The sequence below is a fragment of the Xenopus tropicalis genome, chromosome 1 (genome assembly GCF_000004195.4).
Source record: "Xenopus tropicalis strain Nigerian chromosome 1, UCB_Xtro_10.0, whole genome shotgun sequence".
In the NCBI taxonomy this organism is placed as follows: Eukaryota; Metazoa; Chordata; class Amphibia; order Anura; family Pipidae; genus Xenopus; species Xenopus tropicalis.
The window spans coordinates 78,718,288-78,736,761 of NC_030677.2; the positions used below are offsets into that span (position 1 = coordinate 78,718,288).

Genomic DNA, 18,474 nt, shown 5'->3' on the forward strand with positions numbered 1-18,474 from the left:
CGTACCCTGTGCCTATTAAAGCTGGGTGCATACTGATTACAGAATTTGGGGAGTTCCATAATGTGTGTGTGCTCACCGAGGGTGGTGCTGAGGGATTCATAGGACTACAGAACAAGTGAGTGAAGGGAGCAGCTCGCTGCTTATTGTAGGATAGCTTTCAAGTGAATATGCCAAATACATAGAACTCCTTGGGCATTGTTGTCATAATCAAAAAGAAGAAACATAAAAATGTAAACAAAACAGATATTAATAGAACTTTAAAAGGTTTGTCTTATATCTTGTTTAATATCTAGAGAATGATAAGCCTTATCAATTCGACATGGCAACTAAGCTGTCATCTTCTATTTCCTCAGGAATGGACCAAGAAGGACTTTTTAGAGTTAATGGAAATGTCAAAATGGTTGAACAGCTGAAGCTTAAGTATGAAAGTGGAGAGCAGCCAATACTGGGAGAAGAAATGGATGTCCATTCTGCCGCCAGTCTCCTTAAGCTTTTCCTCAGAGAGATGCCGGATGGCGTGATCACCACTGCATTACTTCCCAAGTTTATTGAGGGTTACCAAAGTAAGTGCAGTTTTTGTAATTTGTTGCTTACAATTACATTTTAATTAGAAATTAATTGTATTTTGGCCATCCAAGCAATATAGGTTGGAAACCATCTTCTTTTTGGATTTACCTTGCTGAAAAATTATTGCTTTCGTTTTCGTTTGATGCAATTCCTTTATAAAATTAGCATAATTTCTGCCATGGAAATAATATGCACTGAAGTTTTGGGGGAGCAATGACATTTACATTTTTTTGAATTAAAACATTATTGGAGTTAATAGATATACCTCAGTTTAAGACAGGCCCAACCCAAGTCTGCACTAACAGGCACTTTGTTGGCCTGTGTTCACAGCTGATTTTGGCATTCAAAATGCATACTCATGTGTTTCCAAGTGTCAGAAACTCTGTGTGCCTGAAGTGCCTGTTAGTGCAGACTCTGGAGCATGCTGAGGCGAGCAGTTAGGCTGTTTCTTGGCCTATGACTGTAGTCATAGGGTGATTGCAACAAAGATAATGAGTTAGGCAGGCTGTCCGGAACTCCAAAGAAGTATATATAAAGCTCAGGTATAAAGTAAAATCAAAGTAGTTTATTTATTAACATATACACACAAATGCTATAAAGCCTTACGCATTTCGTACCATACTGGGTACTTAAAGGAACTGTAACACAATTTTTTAATATTAAAAATATCTTTTTAAAATACTTTTATTAGAAAATATATCATGGAAAAATTACAAAAGTATAAGTGGTTTTCTTGAAAATTAACCTTTCCATTAATTTATTGAACTCAGGCAGCAGATCTCCTCCAACTCTCGTAGCAATCTTCAGGGCAGCTCACCCCTCCTCCCCCTCCCTTTCCCTGTGCAGGCTTAGATAGTGATCCGTTGTTACAGGCAGGCAGTCTTAGCTGCCAAGTAGAAACGCTCTGTCCCCCATCCCTCTCCCTACACAATCCCCTACAAAACCATAAATTACTCCAAAAAAGGACCCCCCCCCCAAGACTCTAAAGAATGCGGTAAGATAACTTCCGGAAGCCAAGGAGTTGCCGTATCGCCTTTTCAGCGGGACAGTACCGATATTTATAGCACTGCCCGCCCCTTAAATCTTGAATCTCGCCTGCAACTTCAAGCTCACACGTTTACCTTGATGTTTGATTGTCCTGGGAGGAGCATTTGTGACAGGCAAGGGTCAACTATCGGCATTGGCGGGCATTCCTCTCCTGCTCACTGGGTCAGGGGCTGGGAGTGCGCTCTGTCTTTTATCAGGCAGAAGAGGCTTCTGCCTTTATTTGTGTGCTGGACAGTTTCACCTTGTCCTCCCCTAACATATATCTCTGACACTTGGGAATCTCTGGCAGACCACAGCATGCAGACTAGAAAACAGAGGTATCGCTGATCCATTCATAAAATATAGCAGACCTTTAAAAGGGGCCCTTATAAGTTTGGGAACATTAGGCTGGCCTTGTTAATATGGCTAGAAATTCTAGTGGTACATTAATATTGTTTTGCTTTCAACTGATTAAGAATGGAAGGAAATAACATAGATTTATGTACCACTGGCCCTGTTTATAACTTTGGAAAATGCACAGAACTGTTGGCATGTCTGAAGTTGATATGCCCTTTATCAGTTTCATTTAGTAATTTTACTGGCATGTCTGGGGTTAATATGCCCTTTATCAATTTAATGTAGTCATACTGGCACCTTTGAAGTTAATATGTCCTTTATTCTTTTTATTTAGTGATTATACTGGCACATCTGGGGCATGTAAAGTGGGTGTGGCATGTGGGGGCATGGTCACAAAGCAGGTGTGGCCAAAAAAAATTAGCCGCACTACCCGCGTCATATATTTTTGTCCCTCTTTCTCTTAATGAAATGTTGGGAGGTATGGTGTTACTGTTCCTTTATGGAAGCTCCGTTCCTCTAATCTAAAGGAACCCCTTTAGATTAGAGGAACGGAGCTTCCATAAAGGAACAGTAACACCATACCTCCCAACATTTCATTAAGAGAAAGAGGGACAAAAATATATGACGCGGGTAGTGCGGCTAATTTTTTTTGGCCACACCTGCTTTGTGACCATGCCCCCACATGCCACACCCACTTTACATGCCCCAGATGTGCCAGTATAATCACTAAATAAAAAGAATAAAGGACATATTAACTTCAAAGGTGCCAGTATGACTACATTAAATTGATAAAGGGCATATTAACCCCAGACATGCCAGTAAAATTACTAAATGAAACTGATAAAGGGCATATCAACTTCAGACATGCCAACAGTTCTGTGCCTTTGGTGCACTGGTTGTTTTTATGGGAAAAAGAACATCCCTTATCTGCCTCTAATCCCCTCTAATGTACTTGTACAGAGTAATCATGTCCCTCGCAAGCGCCTCTTTTCCAGAGAAAACACCCCCAACCTTGACAGTCTAACCTCATAGTTTAAATCTTCCATCCCCTTTACCAGTTTAGTTGCACGTCTCTGCACTCTCTCCAGCTCATTAATGTCCTCCTTAAGGGCTGGAGCCCAAAACTGCACTACATTATGATATATTTCCCAGTCAGTCCACAAAACCCTTGTGAAACAAAACTTTAAAATGCAATTTAAAAGTAAAGTGCATAATAACAGCATGAGATTCCTCCTTAACCTACTTCTCAGTGTGTATATAATTACTACTGTGCAGAGTTGTGCCTGTACTTCGGATCATTATAGCGTTTCAGATTTAATCTTCTGAATCCTTGAGACCTGTTGTGCAAGTAGGAGAGTCTTAATTACACAATAAATGTTCATTCGCTCAACAGTGGCATTGTGAAAGGGCTACTGCTTTGTGTTTCTGGAAACAGCAAATAGTATTATCTTTGGCTAATGTGCGTCTGTCTTGATAACTGTCACTCAGAGCAACCAGTTAAAGAAGCAGCTGGTTCATGCATGATGCTGAAACAAGGCTTATTGCCATTGTTTACTGTCTACCTATGGGGTGTAGACTCTTACATTTAAAGTTCAATTAAAACATAGCAAAATGATAAAGCAAAATATTACACACCAGAAAAAAAAACTATCTTGTATCTATGTGGCCCTCCCTCATTTGTATGATCTTGTTAAACAATATTTGAGTGTCAGTGGAATGTCCTATGTTTAGTGTGCTCTGGGCCACTGGTAAGCAGCAAGGATTAGGGGTCCTTTAATATCATTATAAATCAATAGCAATAACTGAGATTACATTTGTTATAGAAGGTGATACTACAGGGCTGATTAATACCCAACTCTGATTCACAATATACAGTTTTTTATTGTGATTTTGATATTGTGTGTAGATACGCTGTATAATGTGAGTTGGGCACTAAGCTCAGATAGAAGATGGTAGCTTAAGTGAATCAGACAGTAAGGTGGGAAACGACTATGTTTATCTTTAGAGTCACAAATTATTCTGTGTGGCACAGAGCACAGTTTCAGTGGGCATAGGCCAGCCCAGAATGACAAGTTGAGGGGTCTCCTAAATGCCTCTCCCTTTCTAAATAAATCACTTTCTAATACAAGCAGCCATGTAGTAATGGGTATTTCATTTAGGAAAAAAAGTATGGTGCAAAGTGGGCTGGCACTTTGCACACTCACTTATGTGTCAAAATGCACCCTCTTCTCTACTAAAGAGTGGTGGTGGTCTTGCCTGTTAGAGAAGCCCAGAACATAAAATATAGAATTTCTAGCCTACTTCTTTGTTCTTTTTTGAAAGCTGTTTTATTTGCACTTGTACAGCAACATTACCAACTGTCTTTTTTTTATTTATTATTTTTATTATTATCATTATTATTGTCAATAATTGTTTGCCTTTCTAAAACACTTCTCTCAAGATGGGAAGGGTCATCTCATAACAGTGAAACATTGGTGTGAGGCGCTCTGCCGGACCGGCGCGTTCCCCTACCTTAGGTCGCGCCGGCCGGCAGACGCGCTCTATTAGGGGCCCGCACTTCCGGGTTCGGCAGGGACGGCGCGGCGTTACTGCGCATGCGCGATGACGCGCGGACATGCGCAGTCGCGCGCCCTGAAGCATTAGGCGCCATCTTTGTGTAGGTTTTTTAGGTTTCCGGTTCCTTTGATTTTTGACGCCAAATTCGGCTATTTAAACCCCTTCCTTCATTGTTTTCATTGCCCAAGCTGGCTTCTGTTATCTACAGTACCTGCTCTTGCATTTTGTTTGCTGTTTCCGGATTCGACCTTTGCCTGACCCTGACCACGATACTTGCTACCTGCCTTGACCGTTTGCCTGTACCCCAACTACGAATATTGCTGCCAGCCCCGACTTGTGCCTGTACCCCAACTACGTTTTGCCTTGCCTGTACCTCGCATCTCGTCTGAACTCTGAAGGTTTGCAGGACCCCAGCTTGGACCGCAGCAGAAAGTCCGGGGCCCCAAAAGGGCGTCGGTGAACACCGGGAAGAGCTGGGAGTTCCTGTTATACTGTAGGAGTCAGATTTTGCATACAGCGGTCGCACACTGGTTCCATTCTAACTTGAACGTTACAGTTAGCTTGGGCCACACATGGAGCCATCTCAGGCCGCTGCGTCTGCTTCCTCTCTGGAATCCATTTTGGAAGCCTTTATGAAACGTCTGGAGCAGCAGGAGACTCAGCAGGTGCACCTCGCGCAGACTTTACAGCACATTACCACCCGCCTGGATGCATTACAGGTACCACAACAACTGCCTCAAGTGTTTCCTGATTTGCCGCCCTCTCCACCTCCGGCCCCTTCGGCATCTGTTCTTCTCTCTGAACCCAAGATTCCTTCCCCCTTGCGCTATGGGGGTGATCCTGAGACCTGTCGGGGATTTCTGAACCAATGTAAGATTCATTTTGAACTGTTTCCTCATCGTTACCCAAATGAAAAATCCAAGGTTGCCTTTATTATTGCTCTACTTTTTGGTAAGGCCCTTGCTTGGGCTTCTCCTCTTTGGGAACGGGACGACCCTCTCGTCAACAATGCTGCTACTTTCCTTTCCACTTTTCAACAAATTTTTGATGCCCCTGGTCGAAAGGTAAATGCCTCAGCTCGCCTTTTGAGAATCACCCAAGGTTCTCGTGCTGCCTCTGACTATGCCATAGACTTCCGTACACTGGCCGCTGAGACTTCCTGGAATAATGAGGCTTTAATAGCAGCTTTTTGGCACGGGCTCAATGATTCTCTTAAAGACGAACTAGCCGCTCGTGACTTACCATCCCTCTTCGAAGACTTGGTGTCTCTCGTCATCAATATTGATACCCGCTTGAGGGAAAGACAGCTTCAAAGGAACCGCCCGTGGAGATTTACTCCAGAATTCTCCACTTCAGCGCCCGCTACAGCCTCCGTACCAGCTTCTGTACCAGCCTCCGTGGACGAACCAATGCAACTTGGAGCTACCAGGCTTTCCGTTGAGGAACGTAGTCGTAGAAGGTCTGCTGGTCTTTGTATGTATTGTGGGAGCACCGGTCATTTTGTCAAGATGTGTCCCAACAAGCCTAAGCAGTTTCTTCAACAGGGAAACTCCAGCGCCTAGGTCTGTTGGGGAAAACTTCCCTAGGCGAAGCTAATTTTTTTCCCCGTAATTTTCGCACCCGAGTGTTAGTACCTACCTCCATTTCATCCAATTCCAAGTATTTTTCCTGCCAGGCCTTCCTCGACTCAGGAGCTGCCGGAAACTTTATTGACCTGTCTTTTGCCAAGTCTTTTCGAATTCCTTTGATGCCTCTCAAGGTTCCGCTCTCTGCTCAAGCTGTCGATGGTAGACCTATAACTCCTGGCCTCGTGACCTGTTCCACTCCTCCTCTCCGCTTAAGAGTGGGATCACTACACTCTGAGGTAATCACCTTTTTGGCCATTCAGTGTCCTGCCACACCTATTATCCTGGGTCTCCCGTGGTTACAGAAACACAATCCCATCATTGACTGGTCTAGGGGAGATATCACGGTTTGGAGTTCATTTTGTCGTACAAATTGCCTCGATAACTTTGCTGTGTCCCTCTCTACTGTCTCTGTTTCTGTAAAACATCTACCTTCATGTTATTCAGACTTTGCCGATGTTTTTGAAAAGAAAAATGCAGAGACCCTTCCCCCCCACCGTCCTTATGATTGCCCTGTGGACCTGATTCCTGGTTCCGTTCCCCCCAGAGGAAGGACCTACCCTCTCTCGATCCCTGAGACTCAAGCAATGAAAGACTATATTCAAGAGAATTTGTCTAAGGGGTTCATTAGAAAATCCAATTCACCCGCTGGGGCTGGATTTTTTTTTGTCCAGAAGAAGGATGGAGGGTTAAGACCATGCATTGATTCTTTTTTCCTATGTGGTGGTATATTTAGACGACATACTGGTTTTTTCATCATCTTTACCTGAACACATTGATCATGTCAAACAAGTACTGCATCGCTTGAGAGTAAACCACCTTTATGCTAAGATTGAAAAGTGTGACTTTCACAAGTCTGAAGTTTCCTTCCTTGGTTATGTCATTTCCTCCTCAGGCTTTAGGATGGATCCTGTCAAACTTTCTGCTGTCCTTGAGTGGCCTCTTCCTGCTGGTTTAAAAGCCATCCAACGATTTTTGGGTTTTGCAAATTTTTATAGAAGATTCATCAAAGGTTTTTCTCAAATTGTCGCACCCATTACTGCCCTCACCAAAAAGGGGGTCAAAGATGTCTGGTCTTCTGAAGCCCAAGCTGCCTTTGAAAAACTTAAAGCCGCGTTTTGTTCTGCTCCAGTCCTCATTCACCCGGTTCCTACTCGTTCTTTCATTCTAGAAGTAGATGCTTCTGATGTCGGTGTTGGAGCAATTTTATCCCAGCGGCCTTCTTTCCAAGATTCCTTGCATCCCTGTGCCTATTTCTCCCGTAAGTTCTCCGCTGCTGAAAGAAATTCTGATGTTGGCAACCGAGAATTATTGGCGATCAAACTCGCTCTTCAGGAATGGAGACATCTTCTGGAGGGATCTTCCGAGCCCGTTACAATTTTGACTGATCACAAGAATCTAGAGTACATTTCTGATGCAAAGAGACTCAATCCTCGTCAGGCACGATGGGCTCTTTTTTTTTCAAGGTTTAATTTTTAAATTTCTTTTCGTCCAGGGTCTAAAAACATTAAGGCTGATGCATTGTCTCGGTCATTTCTAGCAACTGAAAGCCCTGATAACCCTCCTACTCCCATAATCGCTCCAGAACGTATTATTGCTCCTGTGATGCTTTCTGATGACTCTGCCTCTGCCTGCCCTTTGGATAAGAACTTTGTCTCTCCGTCAATGGTTCCCCAAGTACTGCAGTGGGCCCATTCCTCATTGTTGGCTGGACACCCTGGTACTAAGAAGACTCTGGATCTTGTCCGTAGATATTTTTGGTGGCCTTCATTAGTGCATGATGTCTCGCAGTTTGTGTCTTCTTGTACAGTTTGCGCACAGCAGAAGACTCCTCGTTCATTACCTTGTGGCTTACTGACACCTTTACCTGTGCCTAATCAACCCTGGACTGATATTGCAATGGACTTTATTGTCGAGTTACCCAAGTCGTCCGAAATGTCTACTATTCTGGTAGTGGTAGATGTTTTTCTAAAATGGCTCATTTTATCCCTTTAAAGAAGTTGCCATCTGCCTCTGCTCTAGCCAAGATTTATGTCAAAGAAGTTTTTCGTCTCCATGGTTTTCCATCCAGTATTGTCTCTGATCGTGGGGTACAGTTTGTTTCCAGATTTTGGCGAGCCTTTTGTAAGTTGTTAAAGGTCAAATTAAATTTTTCCTCAGCTTACCATCCGCAAAGTAATGGACAGACTGAAAGGACTAATCAATCCCTTGAACAATTTCTTCGTTGTTTTATTTCATCTAACCAGGATAATTGGTCTGAATTACTCCCATGGGCTGAATTTGCTCACAATAACCTCAGACATGAGTCCTTAGGATTCTCTCCTTTTTTCTGTGTTTATGGTTTCCAACCGAGGGCCCTTCCATCTGAGCTAATTAAATCCGATGTTCCTCCTGCGGAGGTAATGGTCCGGGACTTTAACAATGTATGGCTACTTGCCCATCAAGCGCTGCAAAAGTCTTCCTCCCTTCAGAAGACCGCTGCTGATAAGCGACGCCGTCCTGGTCCCTCCTTCCATGTTGGGGATTCCGTCTGGCTTTCTACAAGAAATATCAAACTGCAACAACCTTCTCACAAGTTGGGTCCACGTTTTATTGGTCCCTTCACTATCAAGGACATTATCAATCCAGTTTCTGTCAGATTAGATCTTCCCCCCAGTATGACTATTTCGGATTCTTTTCATGTCTCCCTACTCAAGCCTGTGGTTTACAATGAATTTTTTGCTGCTCATTCTTCTCCTTCACCAGTGCTTCTAGATGATCAACAGGAATTTGAGGTACAAGAGATCATTGATTCACGAAAATCTAGAGGTAAGGTTCAATATCTTTTACATTGGAAGGGTTTTGGTCCTGAAGAAAGGTCTTGGGTCAATGCTAAGGATGTTCATGCTCCCCGATTGATTACATCTTTTCATAGAAAATTTCCTGAGAAATCTTGGGAGCCCCCGGTGGGTGCTCCTGAAAGGGGGGGTACTGTGAGGCGCTCTGCCGGACCGGCGCGTTCCCCTACCTTAGGTCGCGCCGGCCGACAGACGCGCTCTATTAGGGGCCCGCACTTCCGGGTTCGGCAGGGACGGCGCGGCGTTACTGCGCATGCGCGATGACGCGCGGACATGCGCAGTCGCGCGCCCTGAAGCATTAGGCGCCATCTTTGTGTAGGTTTTTTAGGTTTCCGGTTCCTTTGATTTTTGGCGCCAAATTCGGCTATTTAAACCCCTTCCTTCATTGTTTTCATTGCCCAAGCTGGCTTCTGTTATCTACAGTACCTGCTCTTGCATTTTGTTTGCTGTTTCCGGATTCGACCTTTGCCTGACCCTGACCACGATACTTGCTACCTGCCTTGACCGTTTGCCTGTACCCCAACTACGAATATTGCTGCCAGCCCCGACTTGTGCCTGTACCCCGACTACGTTCTGCCTTTGCCTTGCCTGTACCTCGCATCTCGTCTGAACTCTGAAGGTTTGCAGGACCCCAGCTTGGGCCGCAGCAGAAAGTCCGGGGCCCCAAAAGGGCGTCGGTGAACACCGGGAAGAGCTGGGAGTTCCTGTTATACTGTAGGAGTCAGATTTTGCATACAGCGGTCGCACACTGGTTCCATTCTAACTTGAACGTTACAGTTGGTAGGCCTGGGCCCCTGGGCATACAAATCTTGTGTTTTGTAGAAATGTATTTCATGTGATTTTATTGATGAGTATTTTATTGTAGGTTTTATTTTGTCCGACGGGCAAGTGTTAGGGCGAAGAAATACACAGCAATTAGTTAGCAAGACTGACTTTTTAAAAAGTCAGTCTCAGTGACTGATTGCAGCGACTTTCAAAATACATCTGCTCTTCTAATGTCGTATGTGTTACCTGGTTTCCCCCCCATATATTCATATATTTATGCACTCAGCAAATTGCTAGGTTGTTTTTAATTTGATACTTAGTGGAAAGGAGCACATGCCATGTGACACAATTGTAAATAGCAATGTGATTAAAGCTTTTAGTTCGTATAATCTTCCTATATTAATGAACTTTATATAACTGCAGACTACCTTCCATATTCCATAGTGTATGTGTGTCCTGTTTTTACATTGGCCTATCAAAGTGTTTATTCAAAAAAATACATAGGAATTTTGAGAGGAGTCTCTCTCACTGAGCAGGAGCTAGCGGGGTCAGATCGTTTGGGGGCAGGGGAGCTGCGAAAGGATGATGAGGCAGTAAGCTCAGTGCCATTTAGAAAATCTAGTGTGGGGAAAAGGAAAAGGGAGGCTGCACCAGAGTTTGTGCATGCCAACAGATTTGCCAGATTGTGTGAAGAAGATGGGGGCGTAAACTCTGGACTAGCGGTTCTAGATGGGGCTGATCTCTCTAACAGCCGGGAGACCAGTTTCTCTAGTAGTGGTGGGGAGGAGAGCAGAGCTAGGTCTAAACAGATTGCAGTTATAGGGGATTCAATCATTAGGAAAGCTGAAAGGGTAATCTGTAGCTACAACCGAACAGTTTGCTGTCTTCCTGGTGCCAGGGTTTGGCGTGTGGTTGATCGGGTTGACAAATTATTGGTTGGGGTTGGGCATGACCCAACTGTCTTGGTACATATTGGTACTAATGACAAAATTAATGGTGGAGGACCTTAAAGAGTGAGTTCAGGGATCTAGGCTCTAAGATTAAGGAAAGGTCCTCCAATGTTTTTTTTTTCTGAAGTTTTGCCGGTGCCACCTGCATGTTTAGGGAGACGGCGGGAACTTGGGGAGCTAAATGTGTGGGTAAAGTCTTGGTGTAGGAAGGAAGGGTTTGGGTTCCTAGAGCACTGGGCTTACTTTTCCTTGGGGTACAATCTATATAGCTGTGACAGATTGTACCTCAATGAAAGGGGGTCCGCTGTGCTAGGGGAGAAAATGGTTAAAAGGCTTGAGGAGTGTTTAAACTAGACAAGGGGTGGGGGGGTGAGCTAGCATTTTATGGGAAAGCTAGTGTAGAGGGGGCAGTGGGATTAGCAAAGGGTCATGAGGAAGGAGAAAGGAGGACATACAGTTTACCAGATAAGGAGCCGCGTATGCCATATTGGGGAGATTAGTCGCCCGTGACAAGGGAGATTTGTTGTGGGCGACTAATCTCCCCATGTGCCACAGCCCTAACTCTCTGTTACCTAATGTAAATATCAGAGGGAGAAGTAGTAATCTCCGCTGCATGCTGGCTAATGCACAGAGCTTGTCAGGTAAATTAGGGGAGCTGGAAGCTATTGCATGTACTGAAAATTTTGATTTAATTGGTATCACTGAGACCTGGTGGGATTAAACATGTGACTGGGCTGTGAATTTAAATGGTTACATGCTTTTTAGGAGGGACAGAGGGATTAAAAAGGGTGGGGGGGTTTGTCTTTATGTAAAGTCAGATTTAAAGCCATGTGCTAAAGAAATTACCAAGGACAATGTGGAATCCCTTGGGGTAGAAATTTCAGCAGGGCTAAAGGTTACAAAGAATGTTTAATGGTGTATGATATAAACCACCCTGTATAAGTGAGGAGGATGGGGCCCAGCTACTATTGCAAATGGAGGAGGCTTCACAACTAGGTCAAGTTGTTATTATGGGGGACACTATTTATCCGGACATTGACTGGAGTAATGGGTTGGCTAAGTCAGAAAAAGCTAGTAGGTTTGTAAATATGCTAAACGACAACTTTTTATTTTAAGCAGTTCAAAAAATAATGGGAATGATTCTCTTTTGGACCTGGTATTATCTAATAATACTGAACTCATCTCTAACATTTGTGTGGGTGAGCATTTGGGGAACAGTGGTCATAACATTGTCTCCTTTGATCTAACTGTTTGGCTTCAGATCTTCTGAATGGGAGAAATATGGGGAGACTTAAGGGCACTATTGAGACAACTGAAGGTATGCCTGCATTTTGAGATTAACTCTTTACTAGCCTTTCCTTCTCCTTTAATGGAGAAGGATCTGGGGGTTTTTGTAGATAACAAGTTGTCTAATTCCAGGCAGTGTCATTCTGTGGCTACTAAAGAAAATAAAGCAATGTCTTGTATAAAAAAGGCATTGACTCAAGGGATGAAAACATAATTTTATAGCTCTCTGGTAAGGCCTCACCTTGAGTATGCAGTGCAGTTTTGGTCCTTAAAAAGGATATTAATGAGCTGGAGAGAGTGCAGAGACGTGCAACTAAACTGGTAAAGGGGATGGAAGATTTAAACTATTTAGGTTAGACTCTGTACAAGTACATTAGAGGGGATTATAGGCAGATAGGGGGTGTTCTTTTTTCCCATAAAAACGATCAGCACACCAGAGGTCACCCCTTTAGATTAGAGGAACGGGATTTCCATTTGAAGCAGCGTAGGTGATTTTTCACGGTGAGGGCAGTGAGGTTGTGAATTGCCCTTCCTAGTGATGTTGTAAAGGTAGATTCTGTTAGTGCCTTTAAGAGGGGCCTGGATAAGTTCTTGAACAAGCATAGTATCCAAGGCTATTGTGATATAGTGTTAATGTTTGTATATATGGTTTATATACGTGAGAGTATAGATAGGTAAGTATAGGTTTGTGTGTGCTGGGTTTACTTGGAAGGGTTGAACTTGATGGACTCTTCAACCCTATGTAACTATATGAATGTTAATTGCCATATAAATTGCCTTGAATTTACCACAGAACTCAGTAGAGCAGCACCATTTGTTTCTATAGATGAAGGTTCTCTTGTGTATAGAGAATACTGGTGCCAAGTAACACAATATTGCAGGAAATTGTTCTGTGCAAACAATAAAATATTCTAGCGCAATAGACTATTTCATTGAAAATTATCGGGAAGTGATTGTTTATATATCTGAAAGAATATTTTATATAAGCAATCTGTTTTATATAAGAGAAGGGAAAATTCTATCTAGTTTCTGGGTGTACTTTTGCAGCGTGTACATTTTTTTTCTTGGCTTTTATGCATTCTACACTACTCCTAAATGTGTTGCAAAAAAAGTGTATTGAGCACATATAAGTGGAAAATACACATAAGAGATTGGGCAGCATATTACATCCAGTGATGTTTTAGGCATGCTATGTAATCTTTATCAAACTTACAAAGAATGTCAGACACTGCAGGTCTGTTTCAAGGCCTTAAAGCAGGAACTGACATCACCATAGTTTCCTAAGAAACAGACACATACACAAAGGCATACTGTTTCCTCGTCTTTAGATCCTGTATCATATCAATTCAATTTATAATCTTAAATGCAAACCGCTTAATAAGAATATATCTTTGACATAACACATTATATTTACAAAAATAAGTGCAGGCTATAGTATCTGTTAAGTACATTTGAGTCAAGTGGTTTCAATTTATATATCCACCATACTTCCCTTTGTTTTCATTTTACAATCCCTGCCATACTTAAGTGGGGGAATGCCACTTAATATTCACACCTGGGTTTATAAACTCCTTGCCTTTGATAACACTAGAACATTGTGTACATCCTGAACATGGGAACACACCAGAAACTGAAAAAAGGTATTAGTACGTCTTCTAGGATTTTTCAACATAAAAGAGGAAACTGTGTTACCTATGATTTTACATCTTTTATGGGAGGGCAAAGTTCCTAAGTCTAGGAAAAAAACTTTTGTAAAATAGTCGCTACCTGGCCACAATTGCTATATTATAATTGTTGCATATTTCTAAAGCACCAACATATTCCGCAGTGTTGTACAATAATATTTAGTAACAAATGGATTTTTTTTTTCACTTTGATTATTCTCTTTGTGCAACTGATCTATGTTGTGCTTGCTTTCTAACTTGGTCATGATAACCTCTTTGAAACTTTAGTACTGTTTGTCATTAAAGGGATTCTGTCATGATTTTTATGGTGTACTTTTAATTTCTAAATTACACTGTTCACACAACAAATGATTTACTCTACTAATTAAAATGTTAAATGAGAAGGAAAGGCTAATAAAGTGGTGGAAAATCTGTTTGCATTTTTGAAAAATGGATTCAATACAGGATTCTGCTTGAGAAGCTCTATTAACTGATGCATTTTTGAAAAAAAAAAACATATTTTCCCATGACAGTATTCCTTATAATAACAGTCTTTGCACATACATACCACATTCCCATTACCAGCAAAATGCTATGATGCATAAACTGTGTTTCACTGTATTGCAGAATCCTCCATAGAAGGCACGTATGTGACACTTCAGCATTAATATATACAGGTATAAGGATAAGGAAATCATAATTTTATTTTGTCAGGTCACATAGTTGTTAGTACTACTGCTACCTTGTAGTTTTTAGAGTCGTTGGTTTGATTTCATCCAGGGAATTAGGATAGGAACTGATATGAATGATATATACAGTATTTGTGTTAAAGGCTTCAATCCATAGGAACCATAGTAAATAAAAGTAAAAGTTTGCCTCAGTCAGTTGCACAAAAAATACCATTCATTAAAGTTAGTTGCGTTAAAAGTGCTCCTTGCTTGATTCACAGCAAAGTGCAAGCACAACTGGGCACATTTTGATGCATTGGCCACAATTACATCAGGTGTATTTTCCCTCAGTTCTGGAATTACACTTGAATTATTGGAGAAAGTGCTACATTGTAAGTAAAAGTATGGTGAAATTGCAGCTTTTACTTTACAAAAAATTCCAGCAGAGGGCACTAAAGAACTGTGTTCAGAGTCATGTATTTGCCCTTCCCAACACAGCAGGTTATTAAATTGGATGGCTTTTTTTCATGTTTACAGCCTAAATGCCATTTCTATACAACTGGCATATTCTGTAAGACCCAAAACACTTTAAAGTGACCTGCATAAATGTGTAAAATAGACTTACGTGGAATTTGGCGTGGCTAACAAATCGTGCCGATGGGTAATTTTGTAGTTTCTACCCAAGATTACAAGACATGCACCAATTTTTTCCCATACATTACAACAGAATTCACTAGGAACATGAAGTATATTATTTTAAAAAATGCATGCATAATTGTATTAAACGCACAGAATATTTACAGAAAACCTTTAATCAAAACCTTAGCCCAAAAATAACCCACAGCTTTATACACTTTTCTTGTATAAAATGATATAAAAAATTTAATGAATATGCATTCAAGTGTACCCAGGACAAAAAAGTCTTATGCTCAAAGGCAAGTAATGTAAGATGCCTGGAATGATGTGTCTACAATAAATTATGCCATTATACATTGCTTTCTATTTAAAGGGAAAATAAAGGTATTTTATTAGTTTTATGGAAATTCGTCATTCTGTGGACTGAACCTTTCTTCTGAGTATATGTATCAGCTGGAGCTGCCATAATTTGGACAGCACAGGGAGACTGATCTGGGAACATTATATTTTACCGTCACAAAAGTAAGCTAGGAACTATAAAAGTGTACATTTTTAAGAATAGCACTAAGATTTAAAAGACAGCAGACCATTAACCAGAGCTACATTATTAAAGTGAGTTGTAGTCCAGCCACCTGTGGCTGGGTTACTTGATACAGTGTGACTGTGAACAGCAGCTCAGACATTCTGTATGAGCCAAAATAGTACAGTGTCAGTCTGTGGGTGATATCATTATGTGTTGTGTAAGCAAATTAATGTTCATGTTCTTTATTTGCCAAAAATAATTTCTAATTGTAAACAAACTTAGACTTTACTGGCAAGGATATATATATATATATATATATATATATATATGTATGTTTTTGTGTTTATATACCGGTACTCATACGTGTGTTTTTGTGTGCATCTATAAATATGTCTTTGCATATTTTTTTAATTTTATTTTACGGCTTTGCCACCTTTTGGTGGGGAACAAATAAATATACATGTTATACCAGGTTTCACATTTATTTGATCTTTTTTCAACAGCAATATACAAATAATTTTCACTAAGCTGAATTCTCTCATTCTCCAGCCAGAAATAATATTTACTCGGGCCTGCTCATCTCAGGCTTTAGATATATACTGTGTTCCTTTCTCTCTGAGGGGGACCCCTTTTGTCACCTGACACCTATCCACCTATACATAACACCAGCCCTCTAACAAATTCTGTTAGGCTGATGTCCCACGGAGTGGCGAAATCCACTGGCAACAATAGGAGTCAGCGGTGAAAAGCCCTTCGCACAACTTTGGAAAACCGAAGGGATGCAAAGTTGCTGGGAGGAGGAAACTTTACACGACTTCAGAATACCAAAACGATGCAAAGGGCTTTTCCACCGGCGACTTCTATTGTTCGCAGGCAACTAAACCACTCCGTGAGACATCAGCCTTACAGTTATAGGATTTGTTATCTAGCAACCCATTATCCAGAAGATTCTGAATTATGGGAAGGCAATCTCTCAGACTCCATTTTAATTAAAAATTCAATTTTTAAAAAAGAATTTCCTTTTTTTCTAAAATAATAAAACTGTACCTTGTCTTTTATCACAAATAAGATATATGTAATCCTTATTGGATGCAGAACAATCCTACTGGGTTTAAATTAGTTTCTTATTTATTTTTTACTAGACTTTAGGTATGGAGATCCAAATTACAGAAAGACCTCTTATCTGGAAAACCCCAGGTCCTGAGCATTTTGGATAACAGGTCCCATACCTGTACTGGGCCAGATAAGTCCTTACCTGCAAGATTAAACCAGCAGACCACTAGGGAAAGGGTCCACTGTGACTCAAAATAGAAAAAAAAATGCTGTTTCTTCCCTTCTCTTTCTGACACATGCACACAATGATGCTGACGTGCAACTAACTCCAAGTAAACATGAGATATAAACTACACATGAAATGTCTTTATAAGAGCTTTATTTCTGATTTTCTTAGCCAGGGGGCATGAAGCTGTTGTTCTTCCCATTACTGAGTTTCCAGAACAACAGACGCTGATCTGTCCTGACAAGCCACTACAGGAGATAGAGCTTAGTTCCCTTCGAAGCAGCTGATAACAAGTACATGCAGCATAATTGATTTTAAAGGAAACATTTACAAAATTATTAAATTGTGTTCTATAATTTGTTTTTTCACAGACATAGTAGGAAGGCATTGCATAGTGTGCATAGGGTGTTATTGCTTTGCATATTTGTATTCATTTCAACTTGAGTTGCGGTATAACTTGCTTGGTCTGAGACATTCTGTGTACATCTGTATAACTGTGCAATATTCCACAGAATGGTACTAATGTAATGATAAATACCTTTATGTCTGTTTCCTATCATTAATTAATGCAAATATGTAAAAAAATCTATTCTATGGGTATGGTACAATATATCCTCACTTAAAGGTGAAAATAAACAATGGAGTAAAAAATCTATTTGTGTATATACTCATATATACTTCTCCCCATTTTTTTTTCCTAATTTTTTTTTTATATATTAATATATATGGTTTTACTGTTGGCATTACGAAAGGGGCCTACAAGATATGTGATTTTGGATGCTGGTCGCGTATCTTTCCTTCTGGTGGTTGTTGCTTCTGTAAGTGATTAAAGGCATTCGGTCATGGAAAAAAAAATTATTTGACAAATGCATCACTTAGGGCTTTTTCAACAGAATCCAACATTAAAATCCGTTTTTCAAAAGAGCAAACATATTTTTATGGAGCTAGACATATTATTAGTTTCCCAGGTGCCCTTAGTCACGTGACTTCTGCTCCGATAAACTTAAGTCACACTGCAGCACTGCAAATTGCAGTTGTATCACTCCATCTTCCCTGACAGCTGCATTGCTAAAAATGTTCCCATGCCCCCACCTAATGGTAGATATATGAATGGCACTTAGTAGTGAAAATCCAAGTCTGACTCCGCCAAGTCATGACTCCTCGAGTTACACTTGTAGAAACAATAGCTTATCTGAAAGCAGTTCTATGCTGTAGTGCTGACTCCTTCTGAAAGCTCAGAGTCACAGTGCACTGGGATGATGCCTACACTCCAATATTAGAAAAGGATGCAATTATTGGTTCAAGAATAATATTTTAATTGGTTGAATCAATTATTTGCAATGTGAACAGTGTTATATGGTAATAAAAACTATACCATAAAAATCATGACAGGATCCCTTTAAAGTGCTATACAGACCTTATTAGGAAAACATTGCACAATGTATTTCCTTTATTTACTGCTCTACTGTGGATGATTTATAAAAGTACTAAGTGAAAATTAATAGGAATTTGGGTGATTGCATCTCTTGGCCAAACAGGAAATTCTTCTTATTTGTTTTCATAGCCTTACCGATGATGATTGATGATTATATAATGATTGCACAATGAAAATAAACAATACATGCATTGCCGGAACTAGGGGTAAGCAGAGTAGGCTCCTACCTAGAATGCAACAGAGTAGGGGGCATCAGGCACATACCTCCTCAGCTCTCTGCCTTGCCTACCCCTAGCTCT

At 40.9% G+C, this 18,474-nt stretch overlaps 1 protein-coding gene across 10 annotated transcripts in view; it reads left to right on the forward strand.

Annotated features, from left to right (window-relative positions):
- The window catches only part of fam13a (family with sequence similarity 13 member A), a 126,978-nt gene that overhangs the window by 16,180 nt on the left and 92,324 nt on the right, over nucleotides 1–18,474 (forward strand). For all 10 annotated transcript variants that reach the window (XM_031903208.1, XM_031903198.1, XM_031903205.1 and 7 more), the window contains one exon: nucleotides 354–563. In XM_031903208.1, the coding sequence (XP_031759068.1) occupies nucleotides 354–563 (210 nt within the window). The remainder of the gene's footprint in view (nucleotides 1–353; nucleotides 564–18,474) is intronic.